Source organism: Drosophila serrata, unplaced genomic scaffold, assembly GCF_035046125.1.
Source record: "Drosophila serrata isolate PLE 108 unplaced genomic scaffold, ASM3504612v1 contig_100, whole genome shotgun sequence".
NCBI classification, from domain to species: Eukaryota; Metazoa; Arthropoda; class Insecta; order Diptera; family Drosophilidae; genus Drosophila; species Drosophila serrata.
This window is the reverse complement of record NW_028256998.1, coordinates 1,397,245-1,409,279: the sequence shown is the minus strand read 5'-3', so window position 1 is coordinate 1,409,279 and position 12,035 is coordinate 1,397,245. Positions and strand designations below refer to the sequence as shown.

Sequence of the window (12,035 nt, the reverse complement as noted above, 5' to 3'; positions counted from 1 at the left end):
ATGGGTTTTAAGCACGCCATGCTGCAGCGCAGTTACGAGCTGTCGCCCTCCCCGGCGCGAACACCACCCATGCCAGCCAATGCCACCACTAGAACCACCCAAGAGGCGGCTCCGCCGGCGGCAGCTATGCCACCCGTTCAAGTCACCGACTTTAGCATCAGCCGGATACTGGGCAAGGAGCGAAAAAGTGTCCAAGATGCAAGCACCAATATCCTCGATCTCTCCAAGAGCAGCAGCCACATCAACAGCAGAGGCAGTGACCTGAGAACAGCTCAACCAACAGGATTACCCCCAGCAGGACCTGTATTGTCATCACCCTACGGATGCTACTCCATGCTGCCTCCGGATCTGGTGGCCATGGCCAATGCCACCCAGTTCTATGCCAAATTCTTCCCGCACCTATTGCCCGCCTATGCGGCAGCAGCTGCAGCTGCAGGACTCAGTACTCCGCCCACTTCGCCATATCAGCAACCTCTCCCACAGCAGCATCCGCCCCAGCTTCAGCCGCAGCAGAAGCGCTACTTTGCGCCCTATGTAATTAATGGCCAAGTTTCCCATCAGCAACAGCAGCAGCAGCAAATCCGTACCAAAGGTCCTGCCTGCACCCGTCTGGACTGCCAGGAGTGCCTGGATTACTATCAAAGACTGCAGGCTGGCTACAAGCAATCGACGCCTCTTATATCACCCGCTGCCTCATCCGTGAGCAGTTCCAGCGGCATCCTGCGACCAGCAAGGGAACTAACCATGACTGCCGCCGGAGGATCCGTCACCAGTAATATTTCCCTGAGCTCCGTAACCAACCTAAATCTGAGTTTGAACATGGCTCAGACAGCTGCTGTGTCCACTGTCGTCGGGAGCAGCTCAGGAGCGAACGGTGGTTACAACACAGCTGCAGCCGAGGAGATCAGCTACAAGTGCAGGATATGCGAAAAAGTCTTTGGATGCTCCGAAACTTTACAGGTGAGCGTAGGGAAAATTATAAAAAAAATGTCTTTATCAAAAACAGATAAGGATTTACTTGTACTGTAGACTGATTGGTCTTCGTTCTCTTTTAGTTTAAAAAGAAACCCATTTAAAATAAATTTTATTTAGGAAAAACGGTTTTTACAAAATAGAAGAGTCTTACCTTAGAGGTACAGGAATTCAATCACCTTTGTTTACGTCCTTATCCTTCTGATATTTGTTCGAAAACACATATATTTTATTGGATAGGAAAGTTTAAAATCCAGTTCTTTAAAATTTGTATCATACTCCAATATAGCAAACCATCTAAAGGTTTCGGAAAAATATCTAAATATTTACCAAATGCCTTAAATTGTTTTGAAAATATTATTTGTTTTAATTGATGATGGAGTTTACTTATCGTTCCAATAGGGTAGAAAAGACGTAGTATTACTTTCAAAAATCCTCTTAAGAAGGAGTAAATCGAATCAAAGTTTTACTATTCTACAAGCTCTCAATTAAATAAAAAATAAAACGTCTTGAAATTTTAAATTGTTTTTTTTTTTTATGACGTCCCAAACATAGACTAATTGATGCTCTCAATGTTCATTTAACTTACGAAATTATTTTAATGTTTCTGCTGTACAGTCAATAGTTTGTCTTTCTGATAGTTTGCCTTTTCTAATAATCCAAAAATCAAATATAATCAAGTATATAATTCAAATTCAAATTACCTAAGTATGTCTTTCATTATAAATAAAATGTTTTACAATGAATTTAAAATGGCGAATTTAATACTTGAAAATTTTTATTGATTGGAAATAAGTTGTATAAGCAAACTGATTTCTTTACTTTTTTATTTCTGATTTAAAATTTTGTTTAACTGTTTATTTTTGACTCAAATATTTCACATCACTTAAATATTTATTATTTCATTAATCAAATCCATTCGAAACATCAAGCTACATGTATTCAGAAAGAAAACATATTTAACCTTTCTTACGGCAATATATAAAATTAAATATCGTTTTCCCAATTCTCCAAGTAATTGCTCGAGATCTTCAGTAAACTGGTTTATACACCAAATAAAAAGGGGCGGGACTTAGCCGATGGAGAAACTAGGGGCGGAGTCTTCTCCAAGTGAGCAAGAAGACAAGAGGAGAGAAGAGAGCTGGAAAGAATTGTGTGCCTTATGCAAATATCAGCAGCGAGTATCTCAAAATGGAGTCTTCCGAAAACCAAAGGCAAGACGAGCGAGAACTGGTTTTACGCATGGGTGCAGGGCGTTGCTACCAACTTCGTTAGAGAGAGAGAAAGAGAGAGAGAGAGAGAGAGAGAGAGAGAGAAAGAGAGAGAAAGAGAGAGAGGGTCTTAACGAAGTCTCACAAAATGGCCACAAAGAGTAGTATCAGTTTTAGGCCGAAATTATAAGGCAATTCCTTCATAATCAAAGCTCAATGAATTAATTTAAAACAATACTTTGCAGTAAATATACTCAGCTTACTAGTAACCCTTAAGATTTTGAAATACCTGAGGTTCCGTAATAACTTTTACATTTCAAAAAGATTAAACTATATTAATTAAATCATTTTCAAGCTAATAAACATATATTTTTCTTCCCCTTTTTAGGCCCACGAGAAAACCCACAAATCGCCGCGTTATGAATGCTCAGACTGTGGAAAGGGCTTTTCCCAGTTGAGAAACTACAAGTATCACCTGTCCGTGCATCGCGGCACCAAGGAGTTTGCTGCCGAGTGTCCCGAGTGTGGCAAGACCTTCAATGACAAAGGTTACCTCAGTAGCCACATGAAAATCCACCGGAACCGGAAGGAGTACGAGTGTCCATACTGCCCCAAGTCTTTCAATCAACGCGTGGCCTTCAACATGCACGTACGCATCCACACAGGTGTAAAGCCGCACAAGTGCTCCGAGTGCGGCAAGAGGTTTTCCCGGAAGATGCTCCTCAAGCAGCACATGCGCACCCACAGCGGGGAGAAGCCCTACCAGTGTTCCGTGTGTGGAAAGTCCTTTGCCGATCGCAGCAACATGACGCTGCATCATCGTTTGCACTCCGGGATCAAGCCTTTTAGCTGTCCCCTGTGCCCCAAGGCCTTCACCAAGAAGCATCACCTTAAAACGCATCTCAACTATCACACTGGTTGCAAGCCCTATGTCTGCCCGCATCCCAATTGCAACCAGGCCTTCACCCAGTCCAGCAACATGCGCACCCATTCCAAGAAGTGTCAGTATCGTCCTTTGGAGGGGGCACCCACCACATCCCTTCCTCCGGCGGCGGCGACAGTGAAGTCTTCCCAACAATTGCAGATGCCGGTGCCGGCCACTTTGGCTGTTGCCATGGCTACATCACCGGCTTTTGCGATGCCAATGCCACCACCACCTGGACCACAGCCGCCGGCTCAGCAAACCCTCCTCAGCAATCTGAGGACATTTTAAAGGTCTTAAAGGGGAATTATAAATATATATGAAGCATCGCGAGAGGTGCTGAATCTACCAAAATTGTAAAAAATAATTATATTATAATCTTAGTTTTCAGTTTGTTGTTATTCATTTTAGATCTTAACTGCATTTACTCGTAATATTTGATTTAACTATAATCAGTGTCTTAATCTTTATTTAGTCATACGTTTAATAGTTAAGCAGTGACCGCAATGGTTTAATTTGGAAAATAAAAATTACCTTATTATTTTAAAGCTTGCAAATCATAGTTTGTAATTTGGGGCTTTTAAAATAGAGAATATAAAAAAGGGAATATTGATCTAACCAAGTTCTATAATCTTTTATTTAAAACAAGAATATAAGTCATACATAAATATTTATTAAAAAAGAAGAAACAAAAAAAAAGAAACAAATCGATTAATAATGATTATGGAATCGTACATTAATTAGAATTAAATTTCATAGAAATCATTGAGGCCAAACTTCTCTAAATAAAATTAAATTAAAATTAAAGTAAATTAATATTCCCAATCTAGTACACAAGTGATTTTCTTTCATAAAACTAAGTTCTTTAAAAATCAAGTTGTTCTAAGTTACAACTTCAACCAAAAGAGCGTTTCTTACATAATTCAATATCTGTTGACAAAAAAAAAAAAAAAAATCAGGTACGATTTTTTATAAAAATAATTCTCAACTTATCTAACATTTTTATAAGAAAATCCATTTCTTATAGATACATATATAAAATCAAAAGATCAATAGGAAATAAAAGGACGTATAGTTTCCACAATGGATAACAACACCATAGATGTAGCTGAACTTATGGAATCCATGAAGCTTAAAGAAACTTCCGAGTCGGTTATGAGGCTTGATCGCTATCCTCCCTATTCGCCATTCTTTGGAGTCATGGGTGTCGTTTTTTCAAGTGTATTCAGTTCGTTTGGAGCGGCATACGGCACTGCTGTCGCTGGGACCGGGATATCGGCCACAGCCGTGGTGCGTCCAGAATTGATCATGAAGTCGATTATACCGGTGGTAATGGCGGGAATTATAGCCATTTATGGTCTTGTGGTTTCTGTGCTGCTGTCGGGCGAGCTAGGACCTTCGACTCAGTACTCGTTACCCTCAGGATATGTGCACCTGGGAGCCGGAGTTGCCACAGGATTCTGCGGCTTAGCTGCCGGTTATGCCGTGGGAGAGGTGGGCGACATTGGAGTGCGACAAATCTCCGAGCAGCCTCGCCTCTTTATTGGTATGATTCTTATCTTGATTTTCGCAGAAGTTTTGGGCCTTTATGGACTTATCATCGGCATATATCTGTATACTGTGAACATAAAATAATAAACTGTATAAAATATGTTTGTAACATCAAAAAAAAAAAAAAAAGAATATATTTTCTTTTCTTTATTTGTTAAATTTAAATTTAAATTGAGGTGGTCGTGCGCGGTCGATAAACTTATCGAGTGTACGGTTTCTTATCGATATTTACATATGATAGTTTCATTACTTAATATTTAAAATATTTACACGTGTAAAATGGTTTTCTAGACGTATAAGATGTAAAATTTTAAGTAACAGCTTCGGCAAAACACAAATATCAGATAAAACCAACCAATGAGAATTCTGTTAATTTAAAGCCAACAGTACCCGATAGAGAAGAGAGCGGCTATGTTACCAATTTTACATTTTACATAAAAATTCGACTCCATAAGTGAAAATTCCACCCCATGTATCTGTAAGAGTGGTTATCTACGTGTATATTTAAATAACAGCGTCGGAATTCAGAGTGACCATAAAGAAAATAAAAATACTGCAAAAATATTTTGTCCTTTTTAGAAACCAGCTCGGCCACTCTAATTTGTCAAAATTGCGATTTTTTGTTAGTAATTATTAATTTCACGCAAACGGAAAATACAAAAATCAGGGGCCAAAAGCATTGGGAGCAGTCGAGGAGTCAAGGGTGGCGAAGCCTGAACTGCCGGGCATCAGCCGGCAACCAAAACCGATTTCGAAAAGCTTGTAATTCGGCCAATTTCATCAGAAGTCCCAATTTCATCACTGCACACGTGTCTGAAGCTTTGGTTCTACAATCATATATCAAGCCCAGGCGATTTCCGGACTTTAGTCTGGAACGCCCGTCTGAAATCGAGACACCGGAGCGACTAGCAACAATCCCAGACAGGCTGAGCACGTCAAAGAGCCGAACGCAGGAGGAGGAGGTGCTGCAGGAAAGTGGCAGCGGCGGCGGTGGCAATAGCATACTCTTCTCAGCGATGGATGAGTATTGGCAGCAGCTGACCAACGGTGGCGTTCGTGGAGGAGCATCCACCAACGGCCATGGTCTCGAGGCAGCGGCACAAGCATCTGGCAACAGCGCCAGCGGAGCTACTACCAGCACCAACAGCAACAACAACTATGTGAATTTCAATCAGTTCATTCAACAGCACAACCTAGGTGGAGGATCATCGCCCACTCCCAGCCCCGCAACAATGCAACATCCACTGAGCAGCGTCAATAATACAAATTACAACATCGGCGGTGGCGGAGGAGCCTTTGGTCTGAATCCGCCAGCGGCTCCGCTCGGAAATTCCACGGGCTTTGGTCATGTGAGTGTAGCTATCTTATTATAATATGTTATTATTTATTTGAGAGATACGCCTTGTTGGAACACACACTATATAAACTTGTTTGTTTCCACAGCTATATTCACAGCCCATGTTTCAATCTTATCAGAATGGCGATGGCGCCGCCTCCTTTAGCAACAACTATGATGATACCTTTTCAAATCTGTACACACCGTTCGGCAACAATCCCTTTGACTTCAGCTCTTCCAAGCTGCAGGCCTCAGCTCCTGAATTTGTGCCCAACCTGGCCAAGCTAAGTCTGAACGAGGTGCCGGCTGAGGTGGCAACGACGCCAAATGGGAACAGGAATATCACTGCCAGCCAAGAAACTGCCATTAGTGTGACGGGAACAAGAGCGCCACAACCGGGGGGAAACGGTGGATCAGGAGGAGGAGAGCCCCACCACCTTCGTTTATCAGCCAACAATTACGAAAGAGATCGCGGCGACAGAGACTCTCGACCGGGAAGCACCCGGCAGCAGCGTCGCTCTGACTACCGCGACGACCGAGAGGATCGATATGAGCGAAACGATCGCAAGAAGCCACAGAAGCAGCAGCGTTACGACAATCATAGAAGCAACAAACGAAGGGACGACTGGAATCGCAACAGGGACCGCATCAACGGCTTTCCCCGGGCCGCCGACGAGCTGGATACTAGCAACGAGAGTGCTCAGCCGTCGCCCGAAAAGCAGCAAACTACGCAGCAGCAGCAAATATCTCCGCGGCGAGCTGTGCCGCATCCACCGGCGGCGGACAATGAGAAGCTATCGCAGCGAGAGAAACTCATACGCGATATCGAGCAGCGTCGACTGGAGTGCCTGGTGTGCGTGGAGGCAATCAAGGCGCATCAGCCGACGTGGTCCTGCCAGAACTGCTACCACGTTCTCCACCTCAAGTGCACTATTACCTGGGCGAGCAGCTCCAAGTCTGAAGTAGGATGGCGGTGTCCTGCCTGTCAAAATGTCCTCCAAGAGCTGCCGCGCGAGTATCTCTGCTTTTGCGGAAAACTCAAGAACCCGCCGGTGTCCCGTACGGAACTGGCACACAGCTGCGGTGAAGTCTGTTGCCGGATCGAGGGCTGCAGCCATGCTTGCACACTGCTATGCCACCCTGGTCCCTGTCCACCGTGCCAGGCCAATGTGGTGCGCAGCTGTGGTTGCGGACGCAGCTCCAAGACCATGCAGTGCGCCATGAAAGAAGATCTACTCTGCGGCGAGATCTGTGACAAGGTGCTCAACTGTGCCGAGCATCGGTGTCGCGCCGAGTGTCATGCCGGCAAGTGTGCAGCCTGTGCGGAGCAGGTGGAGCAGCACTGTCACTGTGGCAAGCAGGAGCGTCAAGTGCAGTGCACGCGCGAGAATCAAGACAAGCGGAACTACTCGTGCAAGGAGAGTTGCGGGAAGCCCCTGCCCTGCGGTAACCACAAATGCAAGGACTCTTGCCACGCGGGCAACTGTAGGTGAGTACATCAACTCTAGTCAATTCATAACGATTTCTAGGTTTTCTAATATTCCTTTCTCTCTTTTAGGCCTTGTAAGCTAAGTCCCGAACAGATAACAAGCTGTCCATGCGGCAAGATGCCGGTGCCGGCTGATCAACGCTCGAGCTGTCTAGATCCCATACCGACTTGCGAGGGAATTTGCTCGAGGACTCTGCGCTGCGGCAAGCCAGCTCATCCCCATCAGTGCGCCAGCAAGTGCCACTTGGGCCAGTGTCCGCCGTGTCCCAAGCAAACAGCCGTCAAGTGTCGCTGCGGTCACATGGATCAGATGATAAAGTGCCGGCAGCTGTCCACGCGAGCGGATGATGCCCGTTGCAAGCGACGCTGTACGAAGAAGCGCAGCTGCGGCAAGCACAAGTGCAATGCGGAATGCTGCATCGACATAGATCACGCCTGCCCACTGCCCTGCAATCGGACGCTGAGCTGTGGCAAGCATAAGTGTGATCAACCCTGCCATCGAGGCAACTGTCCGCCGTGCTATCGCAGCAGCTTCGAGGAGCTTTACTGCGAGTGCGGGGCCGAAGTGATATATCCGCCGGTACCATGCGGCACCAAGAAGCCACTCTGCAAGCGACCCTGCTCGCGTTCGCATCCTTGCGATCATCCGCCGCAGCACAACTGCCACTCGGCGGCCACCTGTCCGCCCTGCATGATGTTTACCACCAAGTTCTGCCACGGTGGTCACGAGCAGCGCAAAACTATTCCCTGCTCCCAGGCCAACTTTAGCTGTGGCCTGGCATGCGGCAAGCCCTTGCCATGCGGCCGTCACAAGTGCATCAAGCCGTGCCACGAAGGCGTCTGTCAGAGTGCCGGCGAGGTATGTCGTCAGAGCTGCACTAAGCCGCGGACGCTCTGCGGTCATAAGTGTTCCGCTGCCTGTCATGAGGGCGCCTGTCCCGAGACGCCGTGCAAAGAGCTGGTGGAGGTTCAGTGTGAATGCGGCCACCGGAAGCAGAGTCGCAGCTGCCAGGAGTTGGCCAGGGAGCACAGTCGAATTGCCACCGCTCAGCTGGCCTCCTCTATGGCCGAAATGTCGCGCGGCAACTACATGGAACTGAGCGAAATCCTGGCCCCGGCCAAGACAAGCAAATCGAACCGAACGTAAGGGATGCCTATAGTTGTAAAATGATTTGTATTAAATAATAACAATTTCAGTTTGGACTGCAACGACGAATGCCGTCTGCTGGAGCGTAATCGTCGGCTAGCATCTGCCCTGTCATCGGGCAATTCGGACACAAAGCAAAAGTCACTGACCAAGTACTCGGAGTTTGTTCGCGGTTTTGCCAAGAGAAATCCGGCTCTGACCAAGAGTGTATACGAGACGCTGAGCGATCTGGTGAAGCTGGCCAAGGAGAGCAAGCAGCGCTCACGGAGTCACTCCTTCCCCACCATGAATCGCGAGAAGAGGCAATTGGTGCACGAGTTGTGCGAGATATTTGGTATCGAATCTGTTTCCTACGATAAGGAGCCTAATCGAAATGTTGTGGCCACGGCCCACAAGGAGAGGGTAAGTCGATATAAAAATGTATTCCCAAGCTTAGCTTAACTCTATCAATTTTCTTTCAGTGCTGGCTGCCTGCCACAAGCATCATGGAGGTGCTGGCTCGTGAGTCTGGACAACGTCGTGTCCCTGTGCCCAGCAACAATGCATGGAGCTTAAAGAAATAGAGCAAAATCCATGGTAATTTAATAATAAATACTGTTGGAAGAAGGGAACCTAGAATGAAATATTTGTGGAGCCTAAAACGGTGGCAAACCGAAAGAAAGCTCTATGAGAGGACAATACACATAAACTAGCGAAGCCGATATTGAATGATTTGCCGCCGTATATTTTGTAAATTATAACGAAAGTTAGCTAAAATCTAGAATGCATAAATATGTTGAATATTGAATGGATACGCAGAGGCAGAGTTATGGAGAATCTTGTTAACCAATTCTGTTTCATGATGAATTTAACGAAAATCAAAACCTTCTGAACCCAAAACTAAATAAGAAACAATTGTATACCAGAGGGAAAAATAAATACAAATACTGAGCAGAGGGAAACGTTGTGTTTAAATTTGTAATCGAATCGATTCGATTGAATTTGAATTCGATCTTTGAAATCTTACAGCGGGTTCATAAAATATTTGTTAAATAAAAGCATCGAACATTTTTTTGTATGAACATTTTACCAACAATAATTATTATAATGTCGTAACATCTATAAATGCTTTCTGTATCAACTGTCTATAAATCATGATGATTCAGGGGCTTCCAGAGGTAGACTTCAGGTAGAAAACACAGATAAATATTAAGCTCCAAAGGAACCCTAAGTGGCTACGACGAGGAAACCTCCAGACCGGTCGGTACTCCCTCTGGATAGCGCCTGTGCATCGCTCCTGGGCTTGTCAGATCACTTGTCCCTGTGCAACGGTGGCTTTAGTTGGGAATTCACCGACTGGACGGTACAGGAATTTTGTCTGTCGAGGGTCGTCAGGGAGTTTCCATTACGCTGAATGGAAGGTGACTTCCTTATTGAGGACGAGGTTTCCTTCTTTTGTAATTTCAGACTGAGAGGCTCCGATGGTGGGAAAATTTTGCTGACCGAGCGGGAGAGCTGTGTTTTGCCAACGGGGGGCTGCTGCTTGGCCTGACGGAGTTGCTCCCACTCCATAGCCATGCTTTTATGGATGTCCTCCCCGTATACCAGGAAAGGCGTATTCGCCTGGCTCACATAGACGTTCACCAGCTCCGTGATCTGTTGCTCAATCTTGGGGAGCTTGGCCGAGATGGCCTTACGATCCTTCTCCTCCTTAAGCAGCTGGCCACCGCGATTGTTGAATCGATTTGGATCGTTCGCCTTGGCCACAAGTGCCTCCATGCGCGACCACAGCTCTGCCCGATGGGCGTAGAGCTCGAAAATCTTTTGGTTGCTGCTGTAGAAGTCCTTAAGGCCGTCCAACTCCATCTCGTGCAGTTCCAGGATATCTTCGCTCTCGGAATCGGTGAAGTAGGCGGTGAAGAGTGTGCGTTCCTCTGGGCTCTTCAGGGTGAGCTCCCACCAGATTTTGATTTCACTACGAAGCTGTTCAATGTAGGTCCTCATGTTCTTACTGCGGATGGCCTGGCAGCGGTGCAGCTCCTCCAGGAGCACATCGTAGGTACTCTGGGTGTAGTCCTTGGCCTCCCGCACCTGCTGCTTGTTAAAAGCATCGGTATCTGGGAGTCTTTTCCACAATAATTCAATTTTCTGACGCATGGTATCAATCTGATCGTGTAGCTCCTGGACTTGGCGTGAGTATTCCTTCTGCATATCGCGAAGCTGCGTCAAGACCTCGAGTTTGGGGGACTGATTATCCTGGCATAGTAGATGTACCTCAGATGCTGTAATGGGAAGCACTTCCAATGTCTTCATGTCAGCCCATATGCTCTCACGCAGCTGACCAATCTCCTTCAGACGCTGCACTCGCTGGTCACGCAGCTGCGCAAGGTGACCCCGGAACGCGTCCACTTCCTCCGGCAGTGGCAGAGGATCTTCAGCCAGGGTAAGTGGAACCTCGTCCAGTTCCTCACAGAGCTGATCCTGCTGCAGCAGCAACTCACAGATCTCGGCTCGTCGGCTGGCCAGCTCCTCGCGCAGGTACTCGATGCTCTTGTTCAGTTCCATCTGCTGGACGACCAGGGGGGAGTTATTTGACCGCTCGTAGATGTCCGTCGACTTGTGGAGCAGGCTTGTGAGGCTACTGGCCTCCGCCCGCAGGACGGCAATCTCGCCGAGGATCGTCTGCTGCTTCTCCTGGGAATCGGTTAGAAGATCCATGTAGAAGGTCTCCACATGGTCCCTCAGCCGGTGGAGGAACTCATTGACGGTATTGGGCTCGAAGATGTGCATCCACAACCCATGCAGCTGATCCCCATATTGGATGGTCATATCCAGGATCTGCTTTTTCACTGTGATGGAATTGTGCGTGTTCATGATTCTGTTTTGTTTGCCAAATTGGTTTGGATTTTGAAAGAAAAGTATTAAATAATGTGAGAGTTGTTCCAATATAACAGTTGACAAATAATAATGGGCTTTCGAGACATCTATTTCCATCTCTCTGTCTCTCTGTTTCTCTTTCCTTTTCTTTCTTAATATCTATATTAGTCATAGTCAGTGTGTGTATCTCTCTCTCTCTCTCTCTCTCTGTATCTCTTGAGATAGCTCCCTACCTTTCTCTATAAATCTCTTTCTCTCTCTCTCTCTCACTTTCTCTATTCTCTTCACTTGCGGACTATAAATACAGGCACTCCCTTCGCACTGACTTCAGTCTGTCCGTGGCCTGTCCAGTGTTTACATCAATACTGACAGTGATAGTGATTGCTCTTTGATCCCAAAAATATCACCTGCCCTGGATAACTAGGAAGTAGCTCACTTCGATGATACCTACCACTACAGCGGTAAGTCTTAACCATGATATTATATCATGAATATAGATGATCTAGGAGAGATCAGGCATCTATTTTCCAATGTATACCCTTATTTCCATT

General features: G+C 46.0%; 4 protein-coding genes across 5 annotated transcripts; 3 read left to right on the top strand and 1 right to left on the bottom strand.

Annotated features, from left to right (window-relative positions):
• Positions 1 to 3,396, top strand: LOC110185899 (uncharacterized). Its single transcript, XM_020954913.2, has 2 exons — positions 1 to 960; positions 2,572 to 3,396. The coding sequence occupies exons 1-2, from the start codon at positions 1 to 3 to the stop codon at positions 3,394 to 3,396; spliced, it is 1,785 nt and encodes a 594-aa protein (XP_020810572.2).
• A 512-nt stretch (positions 3,397 to 3,908) lies between these two features.
• Positions 3,909 to 4,800, top strand: Vha16-5 (Vacuolar H[+] ATPase 16kD subunit 5). 2 transcript variants are annotated; one of them, XM_020954873.2, is made up of 2 exons: positions 3,909 to 4,064; positions 4,133 to 4,800. In XM_020954873.2, the coding sequence occupies exon 2, from the start codon at positions 4,189 to 4,191 to the stop codon at positions 4,738 to 4,740; it is 552 nt and encodes a 183-aa protein (XP_020810532.1). In that variant the 5' UTR covers positions 3,909 to 4,064; positions 4,133 to 4,188; the 3' UTR covers positions 4,741 to 4,800. The 2 variants fall into 2 exon arrangements, with proteins under 2 accessions (XP_020810532.1, XP_086697220.1); XM_086841094.1 differs by having other exon boundaries at positions 3,912 to 4,064; positions 4,115 to 4,800.
• A 417-nt stretch (positions 4,801 to 5,217) lies between these two features.
• Positions 5,218 to 9,569, top strand: stc (nuclear transcription factor, X-box binding stc). Its single transcript, XM_020954606.2, has 5 exons — positions 5,218 to 6,005; positions 6,100 to 7,481; positions 7,551 to 8,624; positions 8,679 to 9,030; positions 9,090 to 9,569. The coding sequence occupies exons 1-5, from the start codon at positions 5,673 to 5,675 to the stop codon at positions 9,189 to 9,191; spliced, it is 3,243 nt and encodes a 1,080-aa protein (XP_020810265.1). The 5' UTR covers positions 5,218 to 5,672; the 3' UTR covers positions 9,192 to 9,569.
• A 112-nt stretch (positions 9,570 to 9,681) lies between these two features.
• Positions 9,682 to 11,595, bottom strand: LOC110185647 (protein regulator of cytokinesis 1-like). The gene has a single exon (XM_020954605.2). The coding sequence runs from the start codon at positions 11,479 to 11,481 to the stop codon at positions 9,919 to 9,921; it is 1,563 nt and encodes a 520-aa protein (XP_020810264.2). The 5' UTR covers positions 11,482 to 11,595; the 3' UTR covers positions 9,682 to 9,918.
• Positions 11,596 to 12,035: the final 440 nt, after the last annotated feature.